The 15,982-nt window shown below is 42.3% G+C and overlaps 1 protein-coding gene across 2 annotated transcripts in view; it reads right to left on the reverse strand.

Moving 5' to 3' along the window:
• Window positions 1–718: 718 nt before the first annotated feature.
• Window positions 719–15,982, reverse strand: part of CFAP221 (cilia and flagella associated protein 221) — a 37,970-nt gene continuing 22,706 nt past the window's right edge. The window contains exons 14-25 of one of the 2 annotated variants that reach the window (XM_048869110.2): window positions 15,683–15,778; window positions 14,529–14,625; window positions 12,525–12,661; window positions 9,826–9,906; window positions 8,372–8,479; window positions 8,080–8,256; window positions 7,043–7,201; window positions 6,493–6,593; window positions 5,215–5,307; window positions 4,866–4,976; window positions 3,224–3,289; window positions 719–1,252 (exon numbers count right to left, since the gene is read on the reverse strand). In XM_048869110.2, coding sequence (XP_048725067.2) covers window positions 1,129–1,252; window positions 3,224–3,289; window positions 4,866–4,976; window positions 5,215–5,307; window positions 6,493–6,593; window positions 7,043–7,201; window positions 8,080–8,256; window positions 8,372–8,479; window positions 9,826–9,906; window positions 12,525–12,661; window positions 14,529–14,625; window positions 15,683–15,778 — 1,350 coding nt within the window. In that variant the 3' untranslated portion in view covers window positions 719–1,128. The remainder of the gene's footprint in view (window positions 1,253–3,223; window positions 3,290–4,865; window positions 4,977–5,214; window positions 5,308–6,492; window positions 6,594–7,042; window positions 7,202–8,079; window positions 8,257–8,371; window positions 8,480–9,825; window positions 9,907–12,524; window positions 12,662–14,528; window positions 14,626–15,682; window positions 15,779–15,982) is intronic. The other variant, XM_048869113.2, reaches the window with a different exon arrangement.

A 15,982-nucleotide genomic window follows, 5' to 3' on the forward strand; every position in this document is an offset into this window, starting at 1 on the left:
AGGCAAAGCTGTGAGCCCCCGCTGCCAGCCCAAGGCAGCCAGAGCAGGAGCAGCACTGGGGTCTGTGCTGCTTTCCTGTAAGCAGTGGGTGCTATATTCACCCCCCTCCCCTGGCCAGGAGTGGGGAGCGCTGTTTTCACAGACACCCCCCGCTGGGAGGGGGACCTGTTGTTTTCATCACCACCACCCTGGTCAAGAGGGGGACAAGCTTAGAAGCTGCCTAGCTGCCTCTGGAACCTGGCCCGGAGCGTGAACTGCTGGAGCCAGAGCTGCGTTTTGTTCAGAGTTACAAACATTTCAGAGTTACGGATAACCTCCATTCCCGACATGTCCGTAACTCTGAAGTTCTACTGTATGTTGCTCAGGGGTATTTTTTCACACCCCTGAGTGACAGAAGTTTTGCTGACATAAGTGGTAGTGTAGACATGGCCAAGTCGACAGAAGAATTCTTCCATCAACCTAGCACTGTCTACACCATGGGGTAGGTTGACATAGCTACATCTCTCAGGGTGTAGATTTGTCACACCCCTGAGTGGTGTAGCTAGGCTGCTGTAAATTCCCAGTGTCGACCAGTCGTCAGTGACCCACATGCAACAACTCACGGACAGGCCACGGGGCTGTATTGCAGCTCAGCCATGGAATTTATTCTAGCATGTGTGCAAAGTCTATATCCAAACAATACAAAAACTAATGAAATCCAAACAATTTCTTCATCATGTTGATTTTTTACATTTTATTTGAAAGCAGCACTCTCAGACAAAATGCATATAACAGTACTTAGTGGCAGAGGAAAGAGAGTCCATTAAATAGATGAGGGGAAAAGTTGTATATAAAACTACAAAATATCTGTGCAGGGGTAGTTTTCCAGCAGTTAACCCCAGTGCACAATGAATGAGCACGTAGGGAAGAAATCCCTCACGGAGAGATCATTAAGCTCATATACAATATACACAGTAAGGGCCATAGTTGAGATTATACTAGAGGGTGCTTGGGCCTACACAGGAGTCTGTTGCTTGTTGAACATAATTTCATACCTGTTCTGCACAGATACAGAAGTCCTGAACCAGCAATACTGTGGGGCTGAGATACAGCACATTAGTGACTGAATTGTGGAATTTGTGAACTAGTTTATTCCAGAATGAGGGTTTTGTTGAGTGCTTTCTGCTTCATTTTTTCCATGTGTCCTTGCAGCCTCTCTCTGAGTTTGCTATTCTGGGATTGCAAATACCAATCCAGATGGTCTCTCGGGTCTCTGCAGGAGATGGTAAAAGTAATTTATATTTATAACAAGGTAAACTGTTACATAAAGGTGACAAAACCAAAGAGAGCCATTCATCTCAATGTGTCATATTCACCCTTTTTTTAAGGGCAGGAAATAACTTTAGTAAGGCCTACATAAGTACTGTTCTACGTGAGTATGTACAGTATTGAAAAGGGTAACAAGAACTGTGAAGGAGGCATTCCTTCTGAGCTCAGCTAATTGCTGACTGGGGAGCTAACTACTTACCTCACAGTATGAATGTACTAGGAGCAATTTCAAGAGAGTATTTAGAAAAATGTAAATGGTATAATCCAGTAAAATACACACACATATACAATAATGCTAACGAGCCTTCCACTGAGAATGCAAGGGACTTCCACTGGCATCGAAAGACACTGAATTGGGCCTAACTGTTTTAACACAGTCTCGGTTTCCCCATCATAGAGCTCAAGCAAATAGAGAACTTTTCCCCAAATCTCTTATGCAGGAAACGCTAAGCCAGTTTATGTATTATGTATGTGTCTGTAAGTTGTATTACTGCCTACTGGCTGTAGCAGCAGCCACTGTCTTCTGTGTCCTCTCCCTCAACATGGGGATTGTGACCTGTGGATTTATGCAGTTCCCAGACCCATTGGCCAGGCTCTACCATTTCCCAGGCCTGTCCTCAGTCCTCTGTATAGCAATGTGGACAAAGCAACTGTGGGCAACTCAGCATTGGGATGAGAATCACAATTTTTCATACTTATTCTGGTTGTTTTGGCCATCAAACCACAAGGTTCTCTGTAGCCAAGACGCAGAGCCTGTATCCTTGCACAATAAAGTACCCCGAGAATAAATTCAAACTCCACGTCTTGGCAGCTCCATGGAGAAGCAGTTTCATAGAGTTTAAAGTCAGAAGGGGCCATCAGATTATCTAGTCTGGCCTTCTTTATATTGCAAGCCATTAAATTTCACCCAGATACCCCTATGTTGAGCCCAGTGACTTTAGGGAGACCAAAGCATTTCAGTCCTCAGAAGACTAAGCTATTGTGTGCCACAGCAGAGAACAGGAGAGACCAAGGTGGCAGTAGTGCCTGAGGCTCCTGCAGTGGCAGGGAATTGATTAGCTGAGATATGCCCAGATGATCCTAGCAGGCGATCCATAGCCCAGGTTGCAAAGAATGGTGAAAACCCCCAAGGTGCCTGCTAATCTGACCTGGGGGAAAATTGCTTCCCAACTCCCAACTAGTGATCAGTTTGACCTTGAACATGTGAGCAAGTCACAGCCTCTGAGAAAGAGGATTCCCTGCTCTGGTCTACCCCATCCAGTATCCCACCTCTTGCTGTGGCCAATCTCTGATGCTTTAGAGGAAGGTGAAAACCAAACCAAAAAGCCCACCGTCATGTTGGCCTAAGAATAGCAAAATATATTCTCTAGCAGATGTAATCACTGGTCTACAACTAATGCTAATGGGAGTTTTGTGATCACCTGCAAAGTAATCTCAACAACACAGTCTCCTCTGGCTAGTGCAGAAGTACTCAAAGCTCAATGAACAGAACATTTCTAATGCAATATTCTACTCTGTTCAATAGAGGTTCTTATGCTGTGTTCATTAATAAAGTATGTAAGTGCCTTCTGGTCATGTATTAAACCGTATGACTAATACCTGTCACATGTCTGTTCTTTCATCCGCTCCCTGGGGGGAGAAGTGTGAGTAGGGAGTGTTTTTGTTTTGATTTTTTATAACACACACACATGCACACACAACTGTTTGTTAGAGAAAGCCAGGTCAAAGAAATGTGCCCTGCACTTAGAGTGAAAGGTGGTGAGGATTGTGATGGTCCTATGGGAGTTCATTCTAAAGCCGTGGGCCAGTCTGTCTCCTGATCCAAGATGTGTTTAAAGTAGGGTGGCTGGTTTTTTTAGCTTTGTAGAAAACAGAATTTTAAAAGACTGAATCTTACAGTCACACATCTTCTTACCCAGAAACAGGAGCCAAGGTATCCACTGTGTTGCTGGAATCAAGTTTAACATCCAGGGCTGTATCGCTAGGAGAAAAAGGCCATTTTTTATTCACACTAACTATTCCAGATCCTCATGTTCTAAGCAACACAGTGAGAGGAAATAGAGAAAGCAGTACATAAGTAAACCCAGGTGCTTATGTACTATAAATTACCAGCAATTGACACTACAGAGATTACAGTAATTACAGTGGCCATAATGCTTGGCATTTATATAATGCTTTATGGATGATACGCTGCGTCCAGGGTTTGGAAACTCAATTCCTTTTCAAATTCATGGGAATTAGGGGACTTTGAAAATCACAGCCTGCAAATTCAAATCTCTGGATTAGTTGATCTCTCAACCGCTTTGTGAGGGAGGCAGGTAAATGTTATTATCCCCATTTTACAGATAGCAAAACTGAAGCACGGAAAGATGAAGCAATTGGCCTAAAGTCACAGTGAGTCAGTGACAGAGCCAGGGTTAGAACACAGGACCACCTCATACCTAACCTTGCATTCATTTTGCCAGATCACATTGCCTCTGGCTCATACCCCCCTACCGCCAGAATACCATGCTCACCATCATATTTTACCACCTTCCCTGCCCTCTTCAGCCCCCCTCACATTCTTCTACAGCTCCCCACAAGTGTGGTTACCCTCACTTATCTCCCCACAGAGTTGCTATCTAATACATATTGAAGTCCAGACAATAGAGTTAGCCGTACTTCTCCCCCATCACCTAATTTACAAAACCCCTGTCCATTCCCCAGAGCACTCCCCATACCCCAGCTGGCCAGCCTGGCTCCCCAGAATCCCTGTGCTGAGCTGTGGATGCAATGCAGTGTAGCAGTGTTACAATGTCAGTCTAGAAGTATTGGAGAATGGAAGTCACTGGCAGAACTTGACTGGTCCCTTTGCTTTTCCTTGCAGAGACCAGATTATACCAAAAAAGGGGAATAGCTCTTTGTGTTTATAAATGTGACATTTGAAAAGCAGTTTGTGTGTGAGACGCCATGGGAATGACTATGTGTGGGAAGCCGCGATTCTTTCGCCAGGGAAGTCTAAAACAAACACCACCATCCCAAGGGAAATTTCAAAGGACTCATTTCCTCTGCCAGTGTCAGTAAATATCTGACCAAAAAAAAAAGTTATAGAAAATTCACCTGGCCCAAGAAAAATGAGTGTGTTTTATTCTGGAGACAGGTTTCAGAATGGTAGCTGTGTTAGTTTGTATCAGCAAAAAGAACGAGGAGTACTTGTGGCACCTTAGAGACTAACAAATTCATGTTCTCTGTATGTATATATCCTCCTACTGTATTTTCCACTCCAAGCATCTGATGAAGTGGGTTTTAGACCATGAAAGCTTATGCCCAAATAAATTTGTTAGTCTCTAATGTGCCACAAGTACTCCTCATTCTTTTTATTTCGGAGACTAAATTCAAATCTTAAAGCATGAAACACAGGGACTCAGTCCCACGCCAAGTGCACGATCTGAACGTCATCTTAATGGTGGCACTGCTAGGGGACTTCAGCAATGAGCTTGTACATAAACCTAAACAAGAGAAGTGCCCTCAAATTCATTGCCAAGCATCTTCCCTATATTTAATAGATACAGATTTACCTTCCATCTTTCAGTGGTTTACTTCTGGCTTCTTCCCCTGATTCAGTCTGCGGAAATTCAGCTTTCAGCATATCTGGAGTAAGAACCACTTTTAACTCACCTTCAGCCTCACTGAAAATGAGTAAGTTAAAAAACCACTTAGTTTTTACCTATTATTATTTTTCACCTGTCCTATATTTTTTAGCCTGGGAAAACAAAAGGATGCTTTATGCAAGAAGAACCATCTGTACTTCTTTGTCGCTCCGTGAGTGTTTTTATACACATGCTATATGTACACACTCATACACACACACAGGTGCTAAAAACTCACTGCAAATTATATTAAATAAATTATAGAGAGGAAACTTACTAGCCAGTTATATTTTCCTTGTCTCTCTCGGGTAAGTCATCCAGCATTGGTGGTACGTCCCTTGGAAGCATATCTAAATTGTAGGGATCTCTACTGTGGAAATGACATAATCATATGTTTGAGATGGGAAGGAAAGGGTAATGGCACATGATAAATATGTTCTGGGGACCTTCACATTGTAAATATTCTGGAAAATCCAGATACTTTGGAAAGCAAATACATCAGCTAGCTACAGACACGTGAGTCAGCAAAGCACATTTTTGTTCTTTAAAGGTTAGATACAAAATTGGTAAAGTTAGGCAGCTGAATACATATTTAAACACCTAAATAAGTAGCTTGATTTTCAAAGTAGCTGCAGCTCCCATTAACCACAATGGCAGCTATGAGTGCTCAGCACCTCTGAAAGTCAGGCCATCTATTTAAGTGCCTGAACATCAGCTTAGATACCTAACATGTAGGCACCCAGGTTTTGAAATGGTCATAGTTAGGTTTTCATTCAGCTATGAGTGTTCACAGTGCTAATGCAGATAGCTGTAGTAGGTACTAAGTCCTCAATTTAGCAAAGCACTGAAGCATGCGCTAATTTTAAGCAGGTACTTACATTTCATTGGATTCAAGGGGACTTAAGTACCTGCTTATAGTTAAGTATGATTGAAAGACTCCCATTGACTTCAATGGGCTTTTGGTCCGAGCCCTGCTGAACAGGGATGGATTTAAGTATGTTCTGAATTGGGGTCTAAGTGCTATGATCCAAGTGGATTAGCATCTCCTTCTTCCCCTCTGCTGAGCTAGAACTATGGGAGCAGGGTAAGTAAAGAAGCAAAGCTGCTGCAACCCACAGTGGCAGTGGGGAGGGGAGGGAAGGGAGAGAGATGCTGCAATCAGATGCCTGTGTCTTAGATGTCATGTCTCCTGCTGACACCCTCACACATGCAGCATATGCAGAGCTGAGTTGCTAGTACCTCCCCCCGGTGCCGGGGGCTGAAGTGGGAAACAGTCTTAGTCCATAAGGTCGGCTCTTATTAGACTGAAATGCCACTTATAAGGCTAGATTCTGCCCCCCCTTACTCACACTGAGCTTGATCCACTGCCCACTGCAGTCAATATGAGTCTTTCCACTGGCTTCAATGAACTGGGCCCAGTGAGTAGTAATTTACTCTGTACATAGTCCCCTTTGTTTCAATGGGACAATGTGTGGCATTAGTTACTGGTCGATATGAGTAAGGGTGGCAGAATCTCGCCCGGATGAAGGTGTCTGATGTTCAAACTCTTTCTTACCAATGATGCATCACTGTGCTTGCCAGAGTGGGAGCATTAGACAAGGCTGAATAAACCACCGACGGGAATCGTCTCCAGTACGTTACTCCTCGAATGACTTCCTGAAACAACAACAGTCCCAGTGACCATGCCTGTAAAATGCAATCAGTAAAGAGAGGAAGGGTGGAAGAAATATGTGCAGGAGGGAATGCCTATCTTTGCTTGGTTAAAGCCTGTGTTTACTGAGCCTCAGTTCTCTTCATCTGAAAAGTTATTGGCTCTAGTGCAGGGTCCTGGAGATGCAGTGTGGGGGTTAAAAGAGGGAAATCGTGAGGAGATCCTTAGGGCTGCTGCAGAAAGGACATGGAGAAGCCCTAGGGAGGAACAAGCTTCAAGCAATGAACAATCACATTTATCCATAAATATTAATAATCAGCTGCATATGTCATTAATAGCTAACACATCTTCCATTTGGGATAACTGTTTATGTTCTATTTGAGTCTACAAGGCAAATTCTCTGCTGGCTTGCACGTTTTGCAACTAATATTTCAACTGAAACCAAAAGCTGTACCTTGTGATGCAGAAATTTCTTTTGTGTAATTGGAATGCTGGATCCTATGGGATATTCTTTGGTGAATCTATATTTTGGATGAGGGCAAAGATGATACTCAATGTTTGTTTCTGAATAGTCCAAAGGCTGCATAAAGACATACAATCCTGGAGTAGGGTTCTGAAAACAAACACAAAGAAGAGATTTAAAAGAATAATTGAGCCCTTTGAACAAATCTGTCACTGAAAAATTCAGTTCTTGTCATTATTTAGAAAAGGATTCCCAGCTCAAACTCCACCACCTAGATCCCACTTTGCCTCTTTAGTTCAACTCAACACCTGATCTCTCCTTCCTCCCCTCTACCCCAGGTCTAAGTCAGTCCTATGATCCCCTATGGAACACGGCTAGCAACAGACACTGCCTGGTACCACTCCTGGCCCATTGGTTTCAATGGGAGTTAGGCACTTTTAAAAATCCCACTAGGCATCTAGCAGTCTCTTTAGGCATCTAAATACCTTTGAAAACCCACCTATGATCATGGGCACTATAGAACACGCTAAGATAGATGGATACACAGAACCCAAGGAGCATTCCTCCTCCAACCCTTTCTCATTCTGCCTAAAGACCATGCAGAACTGCAGACCCTGAGTGCAAGAGAACTGTGCCAACCCTATCCCACGTGAGGAGGTGCACGATGCCACATAAGGGTTGGAGATGAGGCAAAAACTATGGCCCTCCTCTGTGCTGACCTGCAGATGAGGTGGGGTCCCAGGGACTGGCTGCAGCCCCCATAGATTGTGGTAGTGGGTACGTGCTGGGGAGCTCTGGATGTCATTCAGCACTTACCTGTTGCTCCTCCTGGAGGTGTGGGAGTGTGGCTCTGGCCTCTCCATAGCAGGACTGTGCCTTACAGCACCATCTAGCCCTGTGGCACACAGTTTTTATATATAAACCTAAGGAAGGTAATTGTCTTCCAGTTCCTTACCAACCCTGTAACGGAGCAAACGTACATTTCCCTCAGCTCCTTGGAGGCTTTACTAGAGCCAAGTTTTACTTACAAATATGCGAAGTGGGTGACTGTCTGGAGGCTGGAGTAATGCTTTGGGAGCTGCCAGGTTTAAATAGCTCATGGCCTTTTCCTCGGATTTCTCTCCCGGGTGTTTGTGTAGACCCTCTGGTGGAGAGGGAGGACTGAGCTGTGGCTTTGGAGAAGTTACTATTGAGATCAGCTCATCCTGGAATAATTCAGAAGACGAATGTTTTCAGGGTGCAGAGGGAGTTTTGGTGTAAAATATTGTAACAAAATGCTATGCAGTGAAACCAAATAATGGATTTTGGTTGTCTTGTTACCTTGGCTCCCTGCTTTAATGGTCGGGAAAGTTTTTGAGGTTTATAACTTGTTGATGCATAGTGTGTACAAAATGGCTGGTACCCCATAATGCTCAAGTGCTGAGGAACCTAGGTACAAATGAAGATGATTTATTGCAACACATGCGTATGGAGGTCAGTGTGTTCTAACTTTCCAGCTCTAACATGGACACTTCACATGGTCTCTTGCTGTAACAGATGTTTGGACCATCATTTGGTGACAGTGACATATGACGAAAACTATGAGCAAAAATGCTTAAGCTCTCTACAGTCAAATGAATTTGTGAAGGAATGTTTTCACTCTAGATGTTTTCTATAAAGGATCATGTGTGAAGTAATAATTTCTTGCACAAACAAGATTGATGGGCTGGCAGAAAGCTGTGTTTGCGTAATACACCTAACACTGGTATGTGAAAATAAAATGGAACAGCAGCAAAGGTACAAACAGGAACAAAAATTAAGAGGTCCTTTAAGCAATGTTGTTTCTATGCTTGTTGTAATCAACAAAACAAAGACTTGGCCAAATTCAGCATTGATTTAAGCCCAGTGGAATCTCCTGACTTTAGGGGGTGATAGAATATAGCCTTTTTCATTTTCTAAATTGTGAGGGAGGAGAGTTTAGAGGTGAGAAGGTAAAGAGTAGGTTCTGGATTCACAAAGCTTGAGAACAATAAAGATATAGCTGAAGATCGAGATACTAGTCTGTATTTACTATCCAAATTGGTGGAATACACAGCACCTAGAAAAAAATCATGTCTTCCCTTTTTTGTAACTTTTATCAGGGGAATCTGGTATTTGCTTTGGGGCCAGATCCTGCACTCCTTGCATGCTCAATTCTTGAATTCAATGAGAAATGTGCGAGAAATGTGAGATCAGGCCCCTTGAATCAAAAGACTAGTAAGACCAAGTCATATAGTTTCTCAAAGGCTGTCTTCAGTCTTATGATTTAAGTAGCTGAGAGAGCAGAGCACTGGAGACACCATCCACTGGGGACACAGAATCTCATGGCTATGATGTGGTCTTCATCAACTTGGTGAGAACATGGACTGACACTCAACATGGAGAGTCTGAACCTGCAGACTATGTCACTAGCCCTTACCCATGCAAGTAGTCCTATTTAAGAAATCATAGCAGTTGGATCAGTAGAAAGTCTGTCTGAGGTGCAATGGCTCGAAGAGGTCACACACTGGGGCGGTGCGCCTCTGCACTGCCCCCTACTGCTGACTCTCCATTAATACCGCAAATGAGCCCACACATTTAGGGAGCTAACAAAAGATAAATCCCACAGTCCTTACTTGGGCAAAACTCCCATTGACCTGAATGACAGGGACAACTGGTTCATACACTAAATGCGGCACTGTATTTCTTATGTCACACTAACCCTAATGAAAGAAAGCAGTACGACACAGGTGAGTGACTAAGCTGTATTGTCTCACCTTTAAGTCGTAGAATGGGTGAATGTGCTTGACTTTCATGTCTAAAGACTTGACAGGAACTGGACCAAGACCATCGGGAGCCTGAAACAATACAGTATTTTAAGACACAACAATATACTGGGCATTTTCTTTTTCAGCTGAAATAAGTCATCAATACAGCCAGTTGGAAAAATGGGGAAAAAATTTTGGAAACATTTTATCAGCATCTTCTTCCTGTCTTTTTCGATTGTTGAAATTTCAGTGAAATTTTTTCTCCCCGAAAAAATCAAATTTCAATCTGCTCCAGCCATCGCTGCATTATTATGAACATGAGGACAATAAAGGGCAGTTAATAAAATGTAACGCTTCATTTTTTTCACTATTTTGACAGTACTTTTAATAAACCTATTGTCTGAATTAACAGTATTTGGTGTTTTGTTTTTGTCATATAGCCACCATGGTATACAAGGAATTTCACAGGTGAATTCTCTGAGTTTATATCTGCATCGCTGTTGGAGTCCTCATGGATTATGGTTTGTTAGCATTTCAATGTACAACGGTCATCAGCTCAGATGGGCGCTTAGATGTTCTCCTGGAAGTTAAAGACCCTTTGGGCTTTAACCCGGAAGCCTAGGGAAAGCTGTAAAACTTTGTCTGGCCATATGCATGATTATGTCTTTGTGCGTTGTCTGACTACATCGTGCATAAGGCTATGTTTATGTCACCGAGGTCATGGAAGACACGGAATCCGTGACTTCCAAAGACTTCCAAGACATTCTCTGCTTCAGCCCAAGGAGCTGCGGGACTCTGGAGCTGGCAGCCAACGGGGCCCTGGCAGAGTTCCAGCGACAGGTGACAGACTCCTAAGGGGGCCCCTCCTCAAGGTTCCAGCTATGGGAGACAGCCTTATGCGGGGAAAGGGCACCTCATGCGAGCGGCTGGGGGTGTCCCGTTTTCTGTTTGAGAAATATGGTCACCCTGCAGCTCCCAGCCACCACTGTGGTGGGGGAAACCATGGAGCCGCAGCAGCAAAAGTCACAGACAGGTCACAGCTTCTGTGAATGTTTGTTTATTGCACGTGACCTGGCCGTGACTTTTACTAAAAATAACCATGACAAAATCTTAGCCTTAATCATGCTTTTAGTCCTTTAGCACGGACATTTGTAAGACAACTATCACTGTCGCATTTAAATAAGAGGAGACTGTGTCTGCAAATGGACAGAGCACTTGACACGGGCCCAGGAGATGTGGATTCTATTCCTGGCTCTGCCACTGGCCTGTTGGATGATTTTGGGCAAATCACTTCGACTCTCAGTCCCCCCATCTGTAAAACTGGGATAAATATACTAACCTCCTCTGTTAAGTGCTTTGAGATCTACTGATGAAGAGGGCTATATAAGAGCAGGGTATTATCATTAATAAGTATCCTGTTAGATGGTCTCACCACTTCTTTGACTCTTTGTACATGGAGGTTAACCTATATCAATGTCAGAGCTAGTCTGTTTCTTCATGTGATATTGTTGTGTATCTCTTATCCCATGCACCCTGCAAGATCAGTCTCTCCCCTGGAGGAATCCTGCCAGTTGTGTGCAAGAGGACGCCATTTGTGTGATTTTTCATCTGCATCTGTGTCTCTACAGCAATTCAAAATAAAGGGCACATCTTCAACTACTCTTGAAATGGAAAAAAGGTTCCAAGCCCAACTCTGCCCTCACTTATAAAGTTGCAACTCCCAGTGAGGTTAATGGGATCTTTACAGCAATCTTTAAAGAATCTTACACAGTGAAACCTGTCTTAAGGGACCCTGCAAGTGATGAACAAAACCAGGTGATTAACAGAAGTTGCACATGGTCTAAAACCTCTGGTTTATATACAAACAGTGTGTAAATCCATACAATGATTGTGTATTGCAAGGAGCTCCAGACCTGTTGAACCATACAGTCAGTTTTCAGATACAAACACATGATCTTAGAACAGAGCTCTCTAAAGATTATTGGCCTTTCAAGATCTCTTCCTGTTTGAGGACAAATACTAATATGAGAAAGGGAAATGACCTTTTGGTTGGTCAGAATGGTTAATGCACTGACTCTCTTCTATAATATGCAGTGTGGGAATTCATACTTTATAGGAAACAAGAGTCTAAGGTGTGTTACTAAGTGATACCAACATTTGAGGGTATTTTTAGTAGCCTTACAGCCACTTATCTCATTCTGTCTGCACTGTCCTGTGCTGGGCATTGTTCAGAGTTAGGAGATTGTACAGAGTGCATATTTTAATGTAAACTTTAAAAACGTTGAGGAAAATTATTGGGCAATAATAGTCTTTAACCAGCTGACTGGGGCAGGGACCTTGCCTTCATATGCATGTAAATTCCTATGCACATTTATGGTATTATAGAAAGAGCCTGGTATTTGGTGTAACAGAACTAATACAATGGTGTTTATACTTCCAGGGCCAGATCCTCAACTGGTGTACACTGTCATAGCTCCATCAACTTCAATGGAGCTTCAACTGCAGCAGCTGAAAATCTGGATCCGACCTTTCGGGCTAAATTCTCATTCACACTAATGCCATTTTACCTTACTCTGGGTATTATATTTATACCCACTTTACCGCACTCTGGAAGTGTAAAGGGGCCTTAAAGTGGCCTTAGTGTAAATGAGAATCAGACCCTTCGTTTTTAGTAATTGATTTGTTGCTACTATAATCAAGGGACCTACCAGTTCATCAGACCACTGAGGTGGATGATAGGTTGGGAATTTGAAAGGTAATATGCGATCTACAGACAAGTTGAAAGCAGCGCTCTTCTGCTCGTCACCCATAGCTGTTGAGCTGATGATTTTCAAACTGCTGTTTTCTGCCACGTGGAGAGAAAGAATCAAGATCTTGTAATACATGTTAAGATATTCTCTCAAAAATAAAACCAAACCACAACACAGACTTTTAACTGCTTCCTAAGTCAGGATTTGCCCAGCCATTTTGATATAAATAGTAAGGTATTATTTCGCAGGGGCTCTAGATGCCACATTTAAGAATAGACTTGGAAGCATTTGATTTTTATTGGTAAATGTTGGAAAACATCAATTTCACCGGACAAATACAATCTGAAAAAAAATATTTCCATCAATAATATTCTAAAATTTACAGATAGGAGGAAGAAAAATGCTGCTTGAGAACGTATTAGCTTGATTTAAGGATATTTACTTTGTATATTTTGATCTGTGATGTTGACAATTTGTATTTTAACATTTATAAAACATTAACTTTCGAATCTGTGTCTACTGTCATTAAATAGTTAATGTCTGTCTCCCCCATTGTCTGATTCACCTCCATTATTTTGCACAACTGTGAAAATTAAAATTGATAAAAATAAGAGATGAATAATAAACATTGACATCCATCAAAATGATAAAATAATAAAAATCTAACTCTGCCACGCCCATTTAAGAGGAGGCAGGCACAGTACTGGGATTGCTGGGTAAATTCAACGACAAGCCATTCCCAACCTGCTCTTCTCTAGCGGGTAGTATTTTTTCCCACTTGTTTCCCTTCTCTGCAAAGGTGGTCTGGTCAGTTTGTTTCTGCTCATGCTGCAGGGCATATATTTAACTCCTCAGATGTACCTAAGCGTCCTTTGCACCGACTACCACAGCATCTCATCTTTAAAGCATCAATGAAATTACTGTGATGGGTTTTGGGGCACTGGAATTGCCCACTGCAGAAAAAAAGAACTTCCTTTGGGAAAGGAAATGACATGGACAAGGGACAAGGTGGTTGCCAAACAGGGTGGGTAAGCAAGAAGGAGAGAGCGGTGAAGAAAGAGACTAAAATTCTATCATCACTTAGGACAGCAATGCGCTCCAGGGCTGGCCTTGTCTTGGATAGCTCAATGGTTTATCAAAGGCTTATTTCATTTCCCCATTGTTATAAAACGAGTAGCGTTTCTGCAGTACCACTTCCATTTCACTATGAGGAAATGATCCACTGCTGTTCTCTGCTTATCCAGAGCCAAGACTGATGTCACATAATTACTGGCAAGCATCTGTTCAGAAACAGTGACAGGAAACAAAAGGAGCAGCACTAGATGGATGGCTTTGCATTTTCTGGTTCCCCTCCTGTTTTACTGCACCAAGTTCAAGCATCCTGTCCTTATCACCTTCAAGATCCGTTCTCAACTCTGTCCCTCCCTTTTTGTCCTCGCTCACCTCTTATCATGTTGCCTCCTGTCTCTACTGCTCCACCAATTATACCAGCCTTGTCCACCTGTTTGCCTGCTTCTCAGGCAAATATCTCCACACCTAGCACCCTATCCCTTATGCATGGAACAACTTCACTAAGCGGATCCCTATGGTCAACGCTGTCTCCCCTTTCAAGTCCCTCTTCAAGACCCGTTCCTTACTTGATGCCTAAAAATAATTGCCCAGCTAATAATAGATAAGCTTTGAGGCTCTCAGGGATCATTAAGGTGTTTTTTAATGCCTGTAAATAATGTGTATCAAAATCATACATATTTCGACTATATCCATTTCCAATTCCTGTTACAAGATACTTATCCTTTTTGATTGCAAGCTCTTGGGAAGGATTGTCTTTGTGTGTGTATATATGTGTGTGTGTGTGTGTGTGTGTGTGCGCGTGTGCTATACCTAACACATTGTGGGTGCTATTGGAATAACCGCAACAAATTGAGATGAGCTAAAATGCAAATATCTTGTCCTGCACTTTACCTGATACAGAGCTTTCTTCATCGCTTTGCCCTTTGATGTTTCTCTCTAGTCCACGAAACAAAAGTAATACACGATTTAGCCGCCACTGAATCAGGACCTAGGATAATTATTTAAAGTTTTCCAGTCAATATTAAGTTGAATACTCTACAATTTACATTTATATTGACATCCAGTAGTGACAGCTTTATTTATTCCTCACAGGTCACTTGGTCTTCAGTTGAAAGGAGTTTTTTGATGTATTGCATAATTTTTGTCCTGGGGTATTTTTGTGTGTTTGTTTTTTGGGAAGTGTGGCAAGATGCATGTCCTAGCTGCATTTATTTTGACGAAAGACCAGCTAACTGTGACATTACATCTATAAAATAGAAGACTTAACAGGTGGCTGTACTGTCAATTTAAATACAGATTGTAAATATAAACCTCCATCCTGTAACAGGATCCATGTGAAGGCAAAGATCTGCCCATGAGGATCCTGTTGCAGGACAGGACCATGGATGTGCTATTGCCCCTGTCGAGCAATGAAGTCTTAACATGCACCTGTGTGCACTTTACACAGCCTTATGAAGTGGCAGTACAGAGTCATAGATTTTAGCGACAGAAGAGTCCATTTGAGCTCCTGTATAACACACACCATAGAATTTCACCCAGTTACCCACGCATTGAGCCTAATAACTTGTGCTTCACTAAAGCATATATTCCAGCGAGGTATCCAATCTTGAGCTGAAGACATCATGAGAATGAGAATTTACACTGGCCATTGCATTTGGATTTATGGGAAATGAATGGTAGAACTGCAGGGTAATATTGAAATCCAAACAGATAACTTTTCATTGATCTGATTTTTAGTTTCACAAAAACATTTTTCTTCACATTTGGTTTTGCAAAAGTTATCGGTTTGTTTGTTTACAAATTCTACATTTGGAGCCTTTAACATTTTATCTCTGTTTAACATTGATTTATTCTAATAGGGGCTTATGGATTTTTTTATTAAACCCTTTGTTTTCTGGAAAGGCTGTGGTACATTTATGACAAAGAGTGAAACCAATGGGCTAGCTGTGTAGGTTCCTTGAAGATGGCAAACTGAATCAGTGTGGTTTTGTGTGTGTTTCCCAAGACATGTTGCTATTACACTGCATTTTGGTTGTTTACGTTACCCGGCGAGCTGCTTGTTGAAACCGTCTTAGAATCCCGTGTCTGTTGGCCCAAGGGTCGTTAAGGAGGAGGTCAAACTTGGGCTGGACACTTGGACACTGCACCACAGACAGAAAGTGAAAATGTAGGTTATAATTGTTTGTTTTAATTAGAAAGTGGAGGAATATCTAGCAGTCATTCCATGGACTGAACCCATACAATATTTTCTAGCATTGAGGTTATACAATGTAAATACGTCCAGCCAACTAATAAACTAATTCTGCTCCTAGGCCATATCAGACCCTCAGTTTTTAAATTGAAAT

Source organism: Caretta caretta, chromosome 11, assembly GCF_965140235.1.
Source record: "Caretta caretta isolate rCarCar2 chromosome 11, rCarCar1.hap1, whole genome shotgun sequence".
Classification (NCBI taxonomy): Eukaryota; Metazoa; Chordata; order Testudines; family Cheloniidae; genus Caretta; species Caretta caretta.